The sequence below is a fragment of the Bison bison genome, unplaced genomic scaffold (genome assembly GCF_000754665.1).
Source record: "Bison bison bison isolate TAMUID 2011002044 unplaced genomic scaffold, Bison_UMD1.0 scf7180017864291, whole genome shotgun sequence".
Taxonomy (NCBI): Eukaryota; Metazoa; Chordata; class Mammalia; order Artiodactyla; family Bovidae; genus Bison; species Bison bison.
This window is the reverse complement of record NW_011494863.1, coordinates 1,289,589-1,310,111: the sequence shown is the minus strand read 5'-3', so window position 1 is coordinate 1,310,111 and position 20,523 is coordinate 1,289,589. Positions and strand designations below refer to the sequence as shown.

The following is a 20,523-nucleotide window of genomic DNA, read 5'->3' as shown; positions in this document are numbered from 1 at the left end:
TCATCCTAGGGAAAGACCCCACCACTCTAGTGGCCTCACACTCACAGGGCAGTCCCAACACCCTGGTGCTGGCTCCAAGCCCACCCGCGCCTCCCAGTTTCCCTGGATACCTTTCACCAAAAGCAGCCTTCCTCTCCTCACCCGCCAAACCAATTTCCTCATTGTTTATACCAACCTAACTGAAAAGGCTTATGTGAGATGTGAAGGAAAGGCGTCTGTCAAGTTTCAAGACTGGATGAGAGCAGTTGCTGCTAAGTCGTTTGTCCGACTCTGTGCGACCCCATAGACGGCAGCCCACCAGGCTCCGTCGTCCCTGGGATTCTCCAGGCAAGAACACTGGAGTGGGTTGCCATTTCCTTCTCCAATGCATGAAAATGAAAAGTGAAAGTGAAGCCGCTCAGTCATGTCCGACCCTCAGCGAGTCCATGGACTGCAGCCCACCAGGCTCCTCCGTCCATAGGATTTTCCAGGCAAGAGTACTGGAGTGGGGTGCCATTGCCTTCTCCGGGATGAGAGCAGTATTAGAGCCAAAAACCCTGGCTGCATCTGGAGGGCGGGGGAGGCTGACGAAGCAGTGCAGCAGAGTCGTTTGGGGGCAGGCAGGACTTCAAACCCCCGCCACATGCCCCTGGCCAGCTGAGCAGACTGGACCCACAAAGAGCAGCCGCCTTTTATACTCCATTACCCCTGCGTGCTGGGCGGGCCAAGGCTTTTGAAAAAGCAAAAGGGTTTTGCACTAAGCACTTGAACAAAACAGACTGTGTCTCTAAATCCAAAAAGAATTAAAAGCCCAAGGCCATCTTTAGGAGCCTGTGGTCCTCCAGTGTCCTTGTGACCAGGCTGTCTTCATGTGATGCCAGGTCCCAGACCTTGGGCTGTCACTAGGGAATGGGGGACAGGGCATGGGGCTTCATTTAAGCGCAGGCCTACCGGAGCAGATCTGTCGAGTTAAAGCCTGAAGTCACAAACCTGGGGACTCAGAATCAAAACTGGTGCCAAGAGCCCACTCACTAAAGACTAGTCCCATCTGCTTTTGTGAAGAGTTGCAACTGAGGGTCCCAGAAAGAAGAGGTGAGCCTGCCTCTTCATTGCTGTTAACAATGTACGTTATTGTTATGAATATTATACATCTTATATTTAAACTATTATATATATTATTAATATTTTGAAGTATTTCAAGGGCATTTTCTAATGTAATGTAAATAAGCATGCAAATTCTCTGAACCTGTGTCCGCATCTCTGAAATAGGAAACCACCAGCACAGGACTGCTATATGGATTAAATAAGATAATATACACAAAACACCTGAACAAGATCTAATTAGAAACAGCAACATTTACTTAGTGCTTGGCACTAAATTACACAAGGCATTTAACAACTATTGGAGCAAGAGGTGAGATTCCAAGGGAAAGTGAAAGACAAAGTTATTAAAAAAAAAAAAAAACAGAAAAAAACTTTTATTCATTCATGGGAGACCGAATGATACATGGAAGCATGTCAGGCCTTGGGTCAGATCCCCGGGGAACCATGGTCAAGCCATCACAGCCTAAGAGTCAGGTTCCCTGACTGTAAGGTCTGGGATAACTTACCCAGAAGGACTATAAAAAGAATCAAAGCCATGTCCATAGAGCTTCCAGCCCAGCATGGGGTACCTCACTAGGTGCTTAGTAGTCACAGAGGAGCACAGCTTTGGGGTTAAGACTGGTGGGTCTGAATCTCAGCCCTACAACCTCCTAGTTGTAGGACCATGAACAAGGTTCATGCTTTCTCTGCTTCAGTTCCTTCATCTATACCAGTGGTCCCCAGCTTTTAGGCACTGGGGACCAGTTTCATGGAAGACAATTATTTTTCATGGATGGGGCGAGGAGGATGGTTTTGGGACGATTCTCATATTCTCATAAGCAGTCCCCAACCCCGATCCCTTGCAGGTTCAGTTCACAGTAGGGCCTGAACTCTAATGCCGCTGATCTGGCAGGAGGTGGAGCTCAGGGGGTAACGTGAACAGTGGGGAGCGGCTTTAAATACAGATGAAGCTTCACTCACTCACTCGCAGCTCACCACCTGCCCTGGGGCCCAGTTCCTAACAGACCACAGACTGGCAGCAGTCTGGGGCCCGGGGCTTGGGGACCTCTGATCTGTATGATGGGGATGGTAAGAAACCTATTTCACAGGGTTGTTACAAGGATTAAAAGAGCTGACTCATAAAAATGCCTGATACACCATAACCACTTGATAACTATTCGTTCTTTTATTTAGCTTTTATTAATTATTCAACAATTAATAATTAATATTAAATGTTCAAAAACTTAGACCACTGGCCTCAAACTCTTCTTGTCCTGCTAGTTTTAATCTAGGAATTGCTTCCAGACACCCAGATTCTCCAGGCCCACCTGCAGAGAGGCTCAGAAACAAAGCTTGTCTATCCAGTAAGAAGTCATGAGTGAATTCTTTAAAGCTCCAGGTTCCTGGAGGCTTTTTCCTGGGCTGGCCACCAAAAAAAAGTCATGAATTTTTTAGCTGCTGATAAAGCTTTTCCTCCACTGGGCTCAAAAGCCCAACTTACAGCTTTCATATGAAAGACTCTATAGAAGTGGTTCTCAAAGGCAAGTGATCTGAGCCCCTCAGGAACATCTGGTAACGTCTGGACAACACTGCTGGTTGTCATAACTGAGTGGATACTACTGGCGCATAGTAGGCAGAGGCCAGGGATGCTGCTAACCACACAGTGCACAGGGCAGCTCTGTGTTCCCCCCGCCAAAACCATCCAACCCAAATATCAAGGCGCCAAGGGTGAGACACCCTGCCCTACAGGGAATCTGCTTATACAGGTAAGTGGGGTGGAGGACGGGACCGGACACACAGTGGACTCTACACGACAGTGGCCGCCAGTTGCAGACGACACATGCATCTAAGCAAGAACTGCTGGGCAAATGAGAACACAAAAACGATTTGAGATAATGGGGTATCTGGACTATGAGTGGAAAAAAATTTTTTTCTATGAGAGTTGTTACTATATTCAGTGACCAGACCACTCAGTGGAAGCAAAAATGACCCAAAGCTGCATCTCTCAGTTCTGATAATTCACACACCCGTGACTCTGAATATCCTGCTCAGAGCCCAGACCAACAAATGAATTACACGAGGGAGGGGAAAGTGGTGTAAATGATCCTTTCTGCAAATTCAAGTTTGAAGTTTAACAACTTAACAAAGCTTACTCCAGAAACTCACTCTGTCCTCTCTCCTGTGTATGTTCAAACTCCTCTTCATCTTTAATCACTCAAGTACTCACCGGGGAATCAAGGGGTCAGTCAATTTATTCAAGGTCTCTGCAATCAGGACACTTTTGGACAGCGGTGGGGACCTTAATTCTCTAACTAGAACCAAGGCTGTAAAATTACAAACCTACAGCGCACTATGAAGGGCAGAGAGCTGACCCAGGCTACGCTGGGGAGCGAGGGTGAGGTACCACTCAGCGTCACCGATGCGACGCAAGAGTGAGATGGGAAGGATTAATAAGAGTTACTCGCACTGAGTCAAGAGAGGTATGGTTTTGCAAGCCATACAGAGGAAACACCATTTGCAAAAGCCATACGGGAGGAGAGGCCTAGGGAGGTTGAGGAAGTGGAAACAGAATCTGCTAGCAAGGCTAGAACATGAAGGACCTCTCAAGGCCTTTGGAAATGTTGGTCTTTATTCTAATAATAGGAAGGGAAAAGAAATGTTTAAACCCTTAACTTTTATAGGTTCTACTCTGGCACACTCAAGGGTTAGGTGAGGAACAGCTCTCCCCAAAACCTCTTTATCCTCAGGTAAATCAAAACTTCTGGCCTATCACACAGAAACCCAGGCCAGCAGCAAAGCCTCAAACTAAATGGAAAACAAGAGACCATGACCAAAAGTAAGGAGGAGCAGTTTTCTCTCCAAAGTAAGGATGAGCAAGCTGAAAGCCCAGTGGGCCGCGGTCCTGGCCCCCCCTGCATCAGGGAGAGGGGAGGTCTGCAGTGCTGAGAGAAATAGCTGGTGCCACAGCCCTTGTTAAGAGCCACAGATCCCCGGAGGACCCCACAAGCAGCCCACCCCCTCCTGGTTGAGGGGTGAGCGTGTTCAGGCTGGCCCAGACCACAGGCAGCTGTCCCTTTTGCCCCATTCCTGTGCCTTTGTCTGGACAGGCCCTGGGATTGATGCTTTCTGTAGCTCTTTCTAGAAACCCTACTCACTACCAGCTACTGTGCCAGCTCTGGGCACCTTACTGTCTCCATCTCATACCCCTTCTTTGCTCATCCTCTTCTTCCTCCTCCCTTTCTAGAGACCTTCCTCCTTGTGGTCACTGGGTCTGTCTCAGGTCACACATGGTGTTAGAATGACTGCTTGCCACTTACTAGCTCTGACCTTGGGCAAACTCTTCTTTAATAAGACCCACCTCATGGAGCTGTCCCCTAATTAAAAGCTGAAGGATATATAGTGTTCAGCACCAGGTCTGACCCACAGCAAAAACTCAGAGCCACTCCCAGGATTCTATACAGAGAAGATGAGAAGGGAGAGAAACCCAAGGTAACGTCACAAGGAGGGTGCTGCAGAGACACCTGTGCAGGCAGAGGACCCGGGAGGGGACAGCCTGCCAGCCAACACACCCTTGGAATCAAGTAGAGAACATGATGTACAAAAGGCCCTGCCTTCAAGCAACCTACGTTCCAGCAGGAGGACGAAGGCAGCCAAGGAACCCGCAAGCAATGTGCTGGGAAGGGAAAAGAGGCGGGGAAAGGGGAGAGAGTGCAGGCTAGGGTGTTACGTTTGATGCGGTGGGGAGAGGGAAGGTGGGTGGAAGGCCTCTCTGACCAGGTGACAGCTGAGCAAGAATCAAGAGAACACAGGCCGGGTGGATTTCGGAGCAAAGGGAAAGGCAGAGGGGAAGGGAACAGCAAATACCACAAATACCAAGGAGCACTGGAGCAGTGCACAGCGGCAGCCTGCCCATGGAGGGCCTGGCTGGTCACCTAAGGACTGGTTTTTACTCTGAGTGACAAGGGAAGCATCTAGAGGGTCTGGGGGAGAAAGCAGACAGCAGGGGCAAGAGCAGGAGGAGGGAGATCAGTTATAAGGCGGATGATGTGACTCTGGAGTTGAGGGTCCCATGGCTGCCTCAGGCTGGTGGGGATTCTGGCGGGGAGATCCGGAATGACTCTCAGCAACTGGGATCCCCACCTTTCCCCTGACAGCTTCCTGTCTTCAGCAGCCCCATCCACCCACAAGCAAAAATTCAGAAAAGTGGTGTGGGCCAAGGGAGGGTGCTGAGTCCTCCCTGCCTGTACACTGGACAGTATATGACTTTATGTTTTGCCTCAGTCCCGCGATCACAGTATGACAGATAAGGAAGCAGAAGCTTCCTGGAGAGAACTGGAGAGACTCCACCTAGATTCCTGAGCCAGCGTGGCTTTTGGTGGCTCCACGCAGAGTCCTTGCTGGGACATTGTGTCATCCGACACCTGGTGAAGAAGGTACTGTGCTGGGCTTTACCCTGGAAAGGCTTCCCGGGGCAATGAAAAATGCCTCATCAGAGTTTCTGATTAAAAAAAAAAAAAAGCATAAATGGCTCAAACAAGCCAGCTGTAATTTCTTAGCAGAGATTCTGGGTCATTCAATTCTTTCCTTGTTTACCCCTGCGCTGAGTGAGAGAGCAGCGTCAGACATGAAGGCGGTGCGCAGGCAAAGCAGGCTGCGCCGCCAGCCTGCACCGACTGCGGACTGGGGACAGGCCGGCTGGTTGGCCAGTGATCCAGGTAGGGCTCTCCTCCTGCAAGCACTCACCTTTGCATCTTCAAATTACAAAGAGCAAAAACAGGCACATTTTACAGGCTCAGAAACCCCGTGCAAAGGCCAATCAGCCTTCTGAACTCCATGGAGACATCCTAGGGACTCTGCTGAAGCAGAATTTTTCATTTTACATCCATACATTGCCAAATGTCAGTCCTAACCCAGAAGAACATGAATAAAACCCCAGTATCTGGACCTACAACAGTTAAATAGCAAGGGAAGAGTCTCAAAGGGAAAGGGGACCAGAAATGGAACATGAATTCACAAACATCTTTCGAACTGATGTTATTTCCATCCATTCAGCAGACATTTACTGAGCATATACCACGAGTCAGCACTGTTCTAGGTTCTGTGGAAACAGAGGCTGAGAGAAAAAGATCACCTTCCTGAAGCTTACAAGGGGAAGCAGGCACACTCAAAAATCAGAGAGGTTAAGCCATCTACCCAGGTCCTAGCACTAAGGGGATTTGAATTTAGCTTTTATTACACTTGCCACCTGTCTACTAGGAAAGTGGTTATCCCTGTTATAACTACCAGCTTTCTGTGTTTCTTTCTGTGGCTAGGGGGTGAGGGGGAGGGAGGAAACAGGTGGGGAGACAGGGGAAGAAATAGGCTGAGAAGAAGGTACTTTTCTCGGATGGGTGTCTGAGGGCTGCTGTGGAATCAGTGCTGGATTGCAGCAGCATGCAGTAAAGAGGAAATGCATTTAGCTTGGATTCAGGACTTAGGTCCTTGTCAAAACACAAGCATCCCAGCAAGTCACTAAACCTCTCTGTATTTCAGTATCTCTAAGAAAGAGGGCCTAGAGCCAGACATCCTGGAATGTGAAGGCAAGTGGGCCTTAGGAAGCTTCACTACGAACAAAGCTAGTGGAGGTGATGGAATTCCAGTTGAGCTATTTCAAATCCTAAAAGATGCTGTGGAAGTGCTGCACTCAATACGTCAGCAAAGTTGGAAAACTTAGCAGTGGCCACAGGCCTGGAAAAGGTCTGTTTTCATTCCAATCCCAAAGGCCACCCCAAAGAATGTTCAAGCTACCGCACAATTGCACTCATCTCACATGCTAGTAAAGTAATGCTCAAAATTCTCCAAGCCAGGCTTCAGCAATACATGAACCGTGAATTTCCAGATGTTCAAGCTGGTTTTGGAAAAGGCAGAGGAACCAGAGATCAAATTGCCAACATCTGTTGGATCATTGAAAAAGCAAGAGAGTTCCAGAAAAACATCTATTTCTGTTTTACTGACTATGCCAAAGCCTTTGACTGTGTGGACCACCACAAACTGGAAAATTCTTCAAGAGATGGGAATACCAGACCACCTGACCTGCCTCTTGAGAAACCTGTATCCAGGTCAGGAAGCAACAGTTAGAACTGGACATAGAACAACAGACTGGTTCCAAAAAGGAAAAGGAGTATGTCAAGGCTGTATTCCTGCTTCTTTAACTTATATGCAGAGTACATCATGAGAAACACTGGGCTGGAAGAAGCACAAGCTGGAATCAAGATTGCTGGGAGAAATACCAATAACCTCAGATATGCAGATGATACCACCCTTATGGCAGAAAGTGAAGAAGAACTAAAGAGCCTCTTGAAAGTGAAAGAGGAGAATAAGAAAGTTGGCTTAAAGCTCAACATTCAGAAAACTAAGATCATGGCATCCAGTCCCATCACTGCATGGCAAACAGATGGGGAAAGAATGGAAACAGTGGCTGACTTTATTTTGGAAGGCTCCAAAATCACTGCAGATGGTTACTGCAGCCATGAAATTAAAAGATGCTTACTCCTTGGAAGGAAAGTTATGACCAACCTAGACAGTATTAAAAAGCAGAGACATTACTTTGCCAACAAAGGCCTGTCTCGTCAAGGCTACAGTTTTTCCAGTAGTCATGTATGGGTATGAGAGTTGGACTATAAAGAAAGCTGAGCGCCAAATAACTGATGCCTTTGAACGGTTGGAGAAGACTCTTGAGAGTCCTTTGGACTGCAAAGAGATCCAACCAGTCCCTCCTAAAGGAGATCAGTCCTGGGTGTTTATTGGAGGGACTGATGTTGAAGCTGAAACTCCAATACTTTGGCCACCTGATGCGAAGAGCTGACTCATTTGAAAAGACCCTGATGCTGGGAAAGATTGAGGGCAGGAGAAGAAGGGGATGACAGAGGATGAGATGGTTGGATGGCATCACCGACTCAATGTACATGAGTTTGGGTAAACTCCGGGAGTTGGTGATAGACAGTTCTTCTGAACTGAAGAAAGAGGGCACAAGGAATGGTAAATGGCCGCATCCTACCTAACAAACAAGTTAAGCCTTGTTCATAGCTGCTGCCTAGGACCCTTTGGTAAGGAGACTTCTGAAGCCACATTTGGGCTGAGCAGATAGAGCTGGAATTGGTGAGTGACGTCTCCCATGAGCTTGGGAGAGTGATCAGCTGGGCAACCCAACACTTTCGATGATTTGAGGTATCCGAGTGGGAGCCATTTCAATTTTGGTGACAGAATTTAAAAACCTCTGACTTCCTGACTTTCTAACCAATTCACAGAGTTTTCCTTAAAAAGACAGATGGCCTATTTTCTGACATAAGACTGGAGATGCTGCTGTGTTTAACTGCCACCTTAAATAGTTTTGTTACTATCGCATATGCCCAAGAACCTAGAAAGACTTTTATTATTTAGAATGCTTCACTGAACATGAGCTCACCCAGCACCAGGACTTGGGGGTGCAGTTTCCTAAGATCTTCCCACTCATTTTGTATGTGGCTTTGCCACCCACCCATCAAGAGTAAAGTCTACCCACTCCTCCCACCACCACACACACACACACACTGAAGTTTTGCTGCATAGGCCTGTGCCTTCTCTGACTGAGAGAGTGTGATGGAAGTGACATGCTGAGACTTGTGAGTCCGGGCAGTGAAAAAGCCAGGCTGATCATTACTCTAAAGTTATATAAAGTTTGGGGAAATCTGGGTGAAAGGTACACAGAACTGCTTGTACTATTTCTGCAAAGCTTTTATAAAGTCTGGAATTTTTTCAAAATTAGAAGTTAAATGAAAAGTTTTTTGTTTCTTTTCTTTTTTTTTTAAGGGAGGCCTGGGAGTTGCTACTTTTGCACTCTGATGCCAAAGGAGCCCAGACCTCTTGAGGCTGTCACACTGTGCGGCCCCAGTCAGCCTCACTGAGAGGCCATGTGGAGGCAGCTGGAGGTGGAAAGGACACCAGATGCATTTGGGGTTTTTTGTTTGTTTCATTTTTGCATTTGAAAGAACAATTTCTTGTTATAATGAAGCAGAAGTATAAGATTTCACTGAAACTGAAACAACTGACAGAATGCTACAAAACTTAAACTTTCATGGGAAACAAAAGGGTCAGATCAAGCCAGTAGCAGTGGAAAAGCCCAAGCCTGGACTGCATACAGATGGAGAGAGTAACTTCTCAGCCTGTGCATCACCTGACCCCTCCCAGCAGTGAGACAGCCACAGTCATGCTCCTATCCCCCTCTCCCTTCCAAAGAATCTGCCAAACCAAATAGCTTCTTCCTCTGTGATACAGGTGTAAGCCAAACCAAGAATATCCCTTTAGACAGCTATAAATATGAAAGCCAAGAAGGAAAGTGTGTAAATCCCATTCAAGGGTAGAAAGCACACAGACTCAGCCCAGCCCCCTCTAGGTCATCCTCTATGCTCCAGCTCCAGTGAGCAGAGACACATCTTTCTGGCCAAGTTCTGCCAAATTATAGAATCTTTAATGGCAAGATTTAGGGTAATTTACTACATAAAGATCTGTTTAGTCAAGGCTATGGTTTTTCCAGTGGTCATGTATGGATGTGAGAGTTCGACTGTGAAGAAAGCTGAGTGCCGAAGAATTGATGCTTTTGAACTGTGGTGTTGGAGAAGACTCTTGAGAGTCCCTTGGACTGCAAGGAGATCCAACCAGTCCATTCTAAAGGAGATCAGCCCTGGGTGTTCTTCGGAAGGAATGATACTAAAGCTGAAACTCCAGTTTCAGCTCATGCTGAAGAACTGACTCTTCATGCCACCTCATGCGAAGTTGACTCATTGGAAAATACCCTGATGCTGGGAGGGATTGGGGGCAGGAGGAAAAGGGGACAACAGAGGATGAGATGGCTGGATGGCATCACCGACTCGATGGATGTGAGTTTGAGTGAACTCTGGGAGATGGACAGGGAGGCCTGGCGTGCTGCGATTCATGGGGTCGTAAAGAGTCGCACACGACTGAGCGACTGAACTGAACTGAACTGAATGTGTATTACTGCAGGGAGATCCAACCAGTCCATCTTAAAGGAAATCAGTCCTGAATATCCATTGGAAGGACTGATGCTGAAGCTGAAACTCCAATACTTTGGCCACCTGGTGCGAAGAGCTGACTCACTGGAAAAGACCCTGATGCTGGGAAAGATTGAAGGCAGGAGGATAAGGGGACGACAGAGGATGAGACGGTTGGATGGCATCACTGACTCAATGGACATGAGTTTGAGTACGCTCCAGGAGTTGGTAATGGACAGGGAAGCCTGGTGTGCTGCAGTCCGTGGGGTCGCAAAGAGTCGGACGAGACTGAGCGACTAAAGTGACTGACTACATAGTAACAGACACCCAAAACATACGTCAAACTTCCACCTGAGGGAAAAAGCCTTAAATTCTGGTTTGGTAAGACCTGGCTTTCCAAATGGGTCTTTGAACCCAATCCTTGGGCTGATATAGCTCCTTGCCCAAGTGCTTTTGTTTCCTGAGTTGCTTTTTATAGAGCATCCCTACTCTTATTTCAATAAGAAATCTCCTTGCATATCTAAGAATACTATAAGATTCCTCTCCTCCCTTTCTTTTTCTAGCAAGGTTTTTGCTCCCTGTGTTGCCTCTGTTCCCTCAGTGACCCTTTTTCCTGTCTTATCATTTGGGGCCTTTACTCAGGTCTCTGAAGATCCTCTGTTGTTCGTTAATATTTAAGGCTGAGATTCTATTACTTGCAGTCTTATGAGTCTTGACTAACACAAATGGTGAAGTCTAAACTAAAACAGTAAGGGCAAGGTTGACTGCAGTCAGTCATTTAAGAGGTTCTTTACGGAACATGAAACCTAACTGAATTTGCTGAGAGGAAGTGCTTTGAAAGAAGTCTGTATGGAGTGCAGCTGAAGCACCTAGGAGTGGTAAGTCTACGGAAGGTGTGGGATTCAGGAGGGAAAGTTTCATGGAGATACTGATATTCTGTTTGATCTCTCTGTAGGGTTGGGCAGAATGAGAATGAGGAGCAGGGACTGAAGGGAGCAACATGGCGGTTACAGGCCATCCTCAGTGGTGACAGCCTTAACTCCAAGCCAGGGTAGTTAATGGATGAGACATCTGATAGTCTAATAAGGGGGTGGGTATATTTTTCACATGGGAGGGATGTGAACCGTTAAAAGCCAAGACCGGAGCGTGGTGGACCAATTGCCAAGACAGCCACAGCTCCGCTCACCCTGGATTCCCATGCTGTTTCTCCTAGTGTGTGCCTGCTCAGTCGCATTAAAATCTGCAATCCTATGGACAGTAGCCCGCCAGGTTCCTCTGTCCATGGGATTCTCCAGGCAAGAATACTGGAGTGGGTTGCCATTTCCTCCTCCAGGGGATCTTCCTGACCCAGGGATTGAACCCCTGTCTCCTGCATCTCCCACACTGCAGATTCCTTATCACACTGAGCCACCTAGGAAGCCCCTGTTCCTCCTAGTGAGATGAAGTCTGTTTTACACCAATGTTTGTAACAGCCAATTATTTATTATTCATAAGATTTCAAAAGCAAATATCCATCAACTAATGAAAGGATGAATAAAATATGGTATATCCATACAATATTATCTGGCAAAGGAATGGAGCACTGATATTTGCTACAACGTGGATGAACCTTGAAAACATTACACTCAGTAAAAGAAGCCAGTCATAAAAGACTACATATTACATGATTCAAAGTTCAGCACAGACAAATCTACAGAGACAGAAAATAAATTAACAGAGGAGGAGATTTAAGGCTATGGGGAGTAACTGCCAAAGGGTCTCTTTTCAGGGTGATGAAAATGTTCTGGAATTAGTGGTGATGGTCACACAACTCTGTGACTACACCAAAACCCACTGGACTGTACACTTGAAGTAGGATAGCTATATGCTATGCGAATTGTATCTAAACCAAACTGTTACCAAAAAAGCAGAAGTGGGAGAGACAGCATCTATTTCCCCTCCTGCTGAACCTGGCCAGCCTTTGCGCAACAGGATACAGGCCTCACTATTAAAAGCCTGGCAGCTGCTACTTTCAGACTCTTGAAGGACAGGGAGATGTGCAGAGAGAGGCCTCATGGAGGTAAACGAGGTCTTAGTCATGTGAGTGAGGTCGTCTTGGACATTTCAGCTCCAGCCAGGCTGACAGCTGAATTAAGTCATGCAAGTGACCCCAGGAGAGATCCCCTAAAGCCAACACACTGGACCATGAGAAATAATAAGTCACTGTTGTTTTAAGCCACTTAGTGTCAGAGTGATATGTTATACAATAGTAACTGAGCCTCATATTCCACCATAACATGGGACTAATGCCAGAGGGTCACTGTGACAATCATGTGAAGCTAATGCCAATGCAAGAGATATTAACTATTATTATTGAAAATCATCCCCAGAGATCCTTGACATATTGAGGGTGTGCTCCCCAGGGAAGCCTCATTCTCACAAACACCTGCTCCTTCCAATCACATGGTTCCCAAAAAGCTGGTTTGCTGAGGAAAACAAAGGCTTAAAAAAATATTATATCTGAGAAAATGAAATCTGAACTATAAACAGAGTACCAAAGAAGGGTCTGCTTAGATCAGCCATCTACCCACCTTCTTGTACATTCAACACATCTTTATTAAATCCTTACTAATTACTAAACATCAATTAAGAATAGCTAAGACCCCCTCCAGCTCAGCTGGTAAAGAATCTGCCTGCAATGCGGGAGATCTGGGTTCAATCCCTGGGTTGGGAAGATCCCCTGGAGAAGGGAAAGGCTACCCACCCCAATATTCTGGCCTGGAGAATCCCATGGACTATATAGTCCATGGGATCGCAAAGAGACACGACTGAGCGACTTTCACTTTCACTAAGACCTTAGAATAATTTCCACCTAGGTGGCTGTTAACAGAATGGACTACACACTAGAACTCCAGCCGAGAGATGGCATAGGCAGCAGTAGATACATCTAAAATCATCCTGCTAGAGGGAAAAAAACCCTTTAAATTTCTGCAGAGCGCTCAAATTCTCGTGCTTAGAATACAGGCCCCAAGAATGATTCTGACTGAGAATCCCAGAAGCAACAGAGAGAAATAAATAAAACGGGTTCCCTAAAGGTGCATCTCTTAGTGAGGGGGGTCAGGGGGTCCCATTCACAGAATCTGGATCCCCCAGAACCCAGGCTGAGAGAAGGACTTCACCATCTGGCATCGCCTGCCAAGTCTGGTGCAGAATGGGTGTAGGCAATTAACAATACTCAGGCTGATGTCAGTGAGAAATCCTGTAGAGAAGGATGTTCAACAGCTTTCAACTGCATTTATGAAATCATGACAAACTGATAACACTGAACTAAAAGAACCTTTTAATCCTAAGAACAATTAAGATCCTATTTTTTCCTCAAAAATGCTGACATAATATTAACACTTAAATGACACCAAAGTTAAGAAAGAGGGCCAAACCCATGAATATTTTCTGCATGAGGGGACAAGGTCCACCGAGCCCAGGAAGCACTTATTCTAGACAAGCTCTGGAACATTCCAATCCACTGAATGCTACTTATAATCAGTACAAACAATACAGGCCCGGAAATGTTTGCAAGGCCTGTACTGCCTGTATTATTTAGGCCAGAAGGGCTCTGGGTGAAAGACACAACCTAGGGAGGCGCTGGACTGAGTCTATTGTTTAATACAAATGCTGGGCTGACTTTTTTTTTATTGACATATATACTAAAGTGCACAGATATAAAGTTTGAGGCTTGTAAAATGTTTATACCCAGATTAAGATAAAAGCATACTCCTAATACCCAGAAGGTTCCCTGTGCCCTTCCCAGTCAATAACAAACCCCACCCTAGCCCCCCACTCCACTATTTTGATCTCCAGAACCACAGGTTAGTTTGGCTTAGTCTTGAACTGCACATAAACAGAATCATACATTGTGTGGTCTTTTCAGACTGCCTTCTTTCATTCATCACAGGGTTACCTTATTTTGAAACAGAAACCTAAAAACTGAGCTTTATTTTCAGGAAATCCCCCTCTGATGTCACAAACCTGGATGCCAACTATTCTGATTATACTGGTTGTACTTCCTGAACTCCTCCAAGCACATGTTGTAACACTTTAAAGCAGAAACAGAGCCTTGGATTATAAAAGTTTTTCTTCAAAATAAACTAAATCTTTTAAAGGTGTTCAAATCTATTCAACCTTAATATAGCCTCTGACTTAATACCATAAAAGTGTAATCTTTCCCATACTGAGCCCACAACTCCTCTTAAATCTATTTTTCTTCCTTGGTATCCACCCATTCTAAAGAACCCTCAAATTCTGAAATAGAAAGAACCTTCAATTCTGTTACTACTTTCGATTAGTGAGGAGTTAAACTATAAAATTGAACCTTAGGGGTTAAACTATTAAACCTTAGGGGTTAAACTATAAATTAACCTCAGAAAATCTCTGAGGCAGCTTAAGGTTCTAAAATTCAGATGAATGTGGCAGTTCAGAAAAGAGAGGAGAGGGACAACAGCAACAACATACAGGTACAGAGTCCACAGTTAACCTGTCAGGATTCAGATCTGGGCTCTGCCATTTCTAGCTGGGGGGCCTTGTGCAAGTCATTACTCCACTCTGTGCCTCAATCACTTCCCTGGAAAATGGGAATAACCTTGTAAGACTGTTGCAAGGATTAAATGTGAATGTATATAAAGCTCTTAGGAAAGCACCCAGCACATAATAAGCACTCGGTAAGAATGAGCTATATTCAAAAGCTGGAAGCTCTAAGAGAGCAACTATTCTGCAAACCACAAGGTTATAGAACAGTCACAGCAGTCACCCGGACATACACAGTGCTTCTCAAGGTGTTTCCTTCCTAACCCTTCACAGACTGCTACTTTTTGTAAAATGCAGGATTACAGGCTTGAATGTCATAGCAATGTCAAACTATTTTCAAAGTTTTTAGATGTTTACTCTAAAAATGTTTGCACTTCCTGTATTTACCTCATGGCAGCCTGATAGCTGCTCACGGACTGGCCCTTGTCTCTGGAGTAAACTTTGAGAAGCACTGTTCTCGCACACAAGAAGGACCACAAGCCTGCTGACAACTCAGCCAGCAGGTTACACAGAATTATGAAAACACATCAGCAAAGAAAACCAACCTCAACAGCAGGGGCAAGAGGATGACTTGAGGGTCAACAAGCTGAGAGATAAAATAATCCCAACAGGCTAAACTTGGAAAACAAAACTGGCTGCCAGAGCAAGAATCCAACTGCTAATTTGCCCCCATTCGCTGCTTGAGGAGGTGTCCTCAGAAAACATGCCGGCCAGGAAGTGATGTGAAGGAAGGAAGGGGTCAAGAGATGTGAAGAAGGAAGCAGAACTGAGTCAACGCTCCTGAGTTAGAAGCCAATCTATGCAGTCAGCAAGCTTTGGGAATGTCAACCACAGCACACAAAGGCCAGAGTTTCTCCTCTGCTAAAGAAAACATGCAAAGCAAACATCTCCCTTGGTGACGTGGGACTGCACACATTGCACCCAGGTACACACAGTCGTCCCTCAGTGTCTGTGGGGACTTACTTGTTCTAGGACCCACATGACACCAACACCTGTGGTGCCTCGAGTGCCTTATATAGAAATATTTATATGAAAGGTATTTGCATATAACCTACACATGTCCTTCTGTATGCTTTAAATCACTTATAAATTATTTATAACACCCAACACAATGTAAACGTTGTTTAAATAGTTGTAAATACAACAGGAATGTTATGGAAGTAGTTTCTAGAGTGCAGCAAACTCAAGTTCTGCTTTTTGGAAATTTCCAGCATTTCTTTCCCCAGACATTTTCAATCTGGTGGTTGGTGAACTCGTGGGTACGGAACCCACAGACACTGAGGGCCGACTGTACACCCACCCCATTCCCATCACAGTACCTGTGGTTTTAGGAGGCTCCTGAGGTCCGCCCTGCCAGCCGTACTGTGGGTATCCTTGGTAGGGGTACCCACCCTGAGGAGGTGGGTAGGGTCCCCCTGGAGGTCCTGGAGGGTAGAACCCAGGCCCCATCGGTTGCGATGGATAAGGGGGATACGGGGCCGTCGGACCGGGGCCCGGATACGGCGGAGGGTTCCCTTGGTTCATCAGGGACTGCAGAGTACACCTAGGAGACAAATGGTGAAAGTTATTTGTTTTTAACCTGACGAAATCATTAGGAAAAAACTGTAATCACGAGACACTTTACAAATTGCCTTAGAGATTTCCTAAACCTCTTGCACACTTTGAGCTCTGCCCATTTTGTTTTCTTCTCACTACTGGCATATATCTTAAGTATCTGATTGCTTTCTGTCTGCCTGCCTCATTAGACGACAGGCCGTGACACCAGGAATCAGGCCAGGTGGCCACGCCAGCAGTGAGTGACCAGGGACAGGGTAAGGGCTGCTCCGCCCTGGGCGCTGGGTGGCCTGGTCACTCGCCCCAGACCCAGCTCTGAGCAGCTGAGCAGTGTGCTCGGTGGCACCGCGCAAAGGGTAGAGCTATTTACAGAGGATGCCAAGCATCTTCTCTGACCATCCAGGCTCCCAGGACTCTGGAGGGCTCACCAGGAACCCCCACTGTCTTGTAGTTCCTGTTCTGGGTGCTTTCTTCTGTGAGGGAGGCCACTTCCTCCCAGCACCCAGAGCCTTTTATCCATTTTCTTGATTAGGCCTGAAGTCTGGAAGGGGTCAGCATCTCCTTTCTATCATCTCTGTAGCCCCCGAAGTGCCTGATCAAGGACTTCCTGAGTAAAAGCATTACTGCAGAATGCAAAGTCCACACACGCTGGATGAATCGGATACTGCCCTCTTGCTGCCTGGTACTGTTACCCCTCTCCTGTGCTGATATGTAACGTTTTACCTAAGTTAATAAAGGAAAGAGTCTCTTGCTCAAAATTTAATAATTTCACCATTAATTCTTTATAACATGCAATCAACAAATTCATAAATGTCTCTATAAAAAGAAGAGAACAACTTCTTATAAAGTAATAAATTACTTTTCTTACTTATAAATAAAGTAAGCCTCCCTAAAAAATATGGATTAAAATAGTGGACTTTGCTGGCTGCCCACACAACAACCATATCCCCCTTCATAAGAAGTCAGATTTCCAGTTACGGATCCATTCTTTCCTCCTGCAGTTCATGTGCTTCATAGGAAGCTCATTCCTTACCAGCTCCAGGGTAAACCCAGTCTAACCTAGCCAATCCAGGTGACCCTTTCCTCTTTTCCATCAAGACTGATTCAAGGAATTTAGGACTAAGCCAATCACAAATGGCAACCCTTGGCCACTCGGATTATTTCTAAAGTGGTTTGATCAGTTAAAATCTTAGGGCTCTTCAAACACGCTCCCAAACGTCCTTTTGCCTTAACATAGGCAAACACATAGTCCACCAAGGACGTGGGCTACAAATTGCTGACAGCCAATCTTCAGCCCTGAGGGGGTCACTGGCCTTAAGATGAAGTAGGTACTTTAGAAAGGTACAGCAGGAAGAAGGAAAGAAATGGAATTCCAGATGACTTTATCAGTTCAGTCGCTCAGTCGTGTCTGACTCTTTGTGACCTCATGAATTGCAGCACGCCAGGCCTCCCTGTCCATCAACAACTCCAGGAGTTCACTCAAACTGATGTCCATCGAGTCGGTGATGCCATCCAGCCATCTCATCCTCTGTTGTCCCCTTTTCCTCCGGCCCCTAATCCCTCCCAGCATTAGGGTATTTTCCAATGAGTCAACTCTTTGCATGAGGTGGCTAAAGTACTGGAGTTTCAGTTTTAGCATCATTTCTTCCAAAGAACACCCAGGACTGATCTCCTTTAGATGGACTGGTTGGATCTCCTTGCAGTCCAAGGGACTCTCAAGAGTCTTCTCCAACACCACAGTTCAAAAGCATCAATTCCTCGGTGCTTGCTTTCTTCACAGTCCAACTCTCACATCCATACATGACTACTGGAAAAACCATAGCCTTGACTAGACGGACCTTTGTTGGCAAAATAATGTCTCTGCTTTTGAATATGCTATCTAGGTTGGTCATAATCCTGAAAGATGATGCTGTTAAAGTGCTGCACTCAATATGCCAGCAAATTTGGAAAACTCAGCAGTGGCCACAGGACTGGAAAAGGTCAGTTTTCATTCCAATCTCAAAGAATGCTCAAACTACCACACAATTGCACTCATCTCACACGCTAGTAATGTTATGTTCAAAATTCTCCAAGCCAGGCTTCAGCAATACGTGAACCATGAACTTCCAGATGTTCAAGCTGGTTTTAGAAAAGGCAGAGGAACCAGAGATCAAATTGCCAACATCTGCTGGATCATCAAAAAAGCAAGAGAGTTCCAGAAAAACATCTATTTCTGCTTTATTGACTATGCCAAAGCCTTTGACTGTGTGGATCACAATAAACTGTGGAAAATTCTGAAAGAGATGGGAATACCAGACCACCTAACCAGCCTCTTGAGAAACCTATATGCAGTCAGGAAGCAACAGTTAGAACTGGACATGGAACAACAGACTGGTTCCAAATAGGAAAAGGTACGTCAAGGTTGTATATTATCACCCTGCTTATTTAACTTGTATGCAGAATACATCATGAGAAACGCTGGGCTGGAAGAAGCACAAGCTGGAATCGATTGCTGGGAGAAATATCAATAACCTCAGATATGCAGATGACACCACCCTTATGACAGAAAGTGAAGAGGAACTAAAAAGCCTTTTGATGAAAGTAAAAGAAGAGAGTGAAAAAGTTGGCTTAAAGCTCAACATTCAGAAAACGAAGATCATGGCATCTGGTCCCATCACTTCATGGCAAATAGACGGGGAAACAGTGGAAACAGTGTCAGACTTCATTTTTTGGGGGGTCCAAAATCACTGCAGATGGTGATTGCAGCCATGAAATTAAAAGATGACTTTATAATAGCTCATAAATCAGACTGAATCCAAACCTAACCTAAGCTACTACCTCTGTAGAATTTCCAGTGCTAGGAGCCAATAGTAAGGTAAGCTAAGGAATCCCTGAGTGATGTTCAAGCAAGCAGACTTTTATGTAGTGCTGACTATGCCTGGCACTGGTCTAAGTAGTGGGGTATAGAAATGAACATGGTTCAAATCCTTCCCTGGACAATGGGTTAAAAAGAGAAACATAAGGATGGTGTTTTTTAGAAAAGGTGGTAAACAGATTACTGGGCTGGAGTAGGGGCTTAAACTCAGAAGGAGGAGGTGCGACTGAGGAGACTGTCATTTGAAGGAGGCGATAATAAACTAAAACTTTATAATATGGAGTCAGAATGGCTGGACGCTCTCTCTTTTGACCACATCTGTCTTCTATCTCCACTCTTCTTTTTCCAGGGGCCTAACAGGGATTCAGAAAAGAATGGGAGTTCTTTTCCCTCTTTGCTATCTGGCCTATTCCAACATGGCATCATACTCTGAGCTGGGAATGACTTTCCCTTTAACCTAAGGCAAAGGCTGGTGGTGACTAACACCACAATCATCACATGAATCTGAGCATACTTAACTGCTGACTACTTCTGCATTTCCTCTCTCCTACCTGGAAGGCTGTGGTAAAGCTAGTGAGCCCTGGCTAATACAGTAATCAGTCTTATTAATCCCCTATGGCTATTCCATTAGTTACAGAACACAGCCATCATAACTATTCTTTCCTAAAATTCAGTGTGTGTGTATAGGGGGTGGGGTCAGTGGGTATCCTCTGAATTGACCTAATTCCATCAAAACTAGTTTAATAACTTCATTAATCCAACAAGACCCTGTAATAATGATTGTTCTCCCTCTAGCAAAGTCTAGACCTATATTTCTCTGAAGACACTGCCCTTCTAAAAACAATGAGCAGTGAAAAGGAAAAGAGAACAAAGTATTTAGAAATATTACAACCTCATACCTTATTGTTTCATGACTTTTCTTGATTGATTTCTGTGTATGTATTCCTCACTATTCCTGGAACCCTCAAAACTCTCTCAAATAAATGTGTCTTCCCTCTTCTCCCTCAACATGTTTCCCCCTCGTTTTTGGTGCATATCTTTCTCCTGCCTGACAAATTGCTTGATGTCTGGCGTTGGGGGGAACCTCATGTGCTACTCAGAGGCACTTATAAAGAGGATAAACCAAACAGTGCTCTACTGTTACGACCCAACCCTACTGCACACTCTGTCCCTGTGTTCCCAGAACACAATCATCTTAGGGCAATAAAATCTGGATTTATTTTTAGTGTCCTCTAGGCTGGAAAAAAATTCCAAGAAGAGAACATCAAAAATCACAGAATCTCCATCTATATTGAGATCAAGGATTCCAGAGCTGGCATCTGAAAAGCAGGAGTTCACCCAGTGGGAATCAATTGTTCCCAAGTTTGCACAGAAGCAAACCCAAGTAAAGAAAGATTCCCTCACATTAACACAGTCTAGTACAAACCATTTAACATAACAAAAATATAAATGAGCTTTAAATTTAAG

At 45.4% G+C, this 20,523-nt stretch overlaps 1 protein-coding gene across 1 annotated transcript in view; it reads right to left on the bottom strand.

Annotated features, from left to right (window-relative positions):
* CYSTM1 (cysteine-rich transmembrane module containing 1) overlaps positions 1–20,523 on the bottom strand; it is a 70,965-nt gene that overhangs the window by 29,195 nt on the left and 21,247 nt on the right. Inside the window, exon 2 of the mRNA XM_010850349.1 lies at positions 15,968–16,191. Within this exon, the coding sequence (XP_010848651.1) occupies positions 15,968–16,172 (205 nt within the window). The 5' untranslated portion in view covers positions 16,173–16,191. The remainder of the gene's footprint in view (positions 1–15,967; positions 16,192–20,523) is intronic.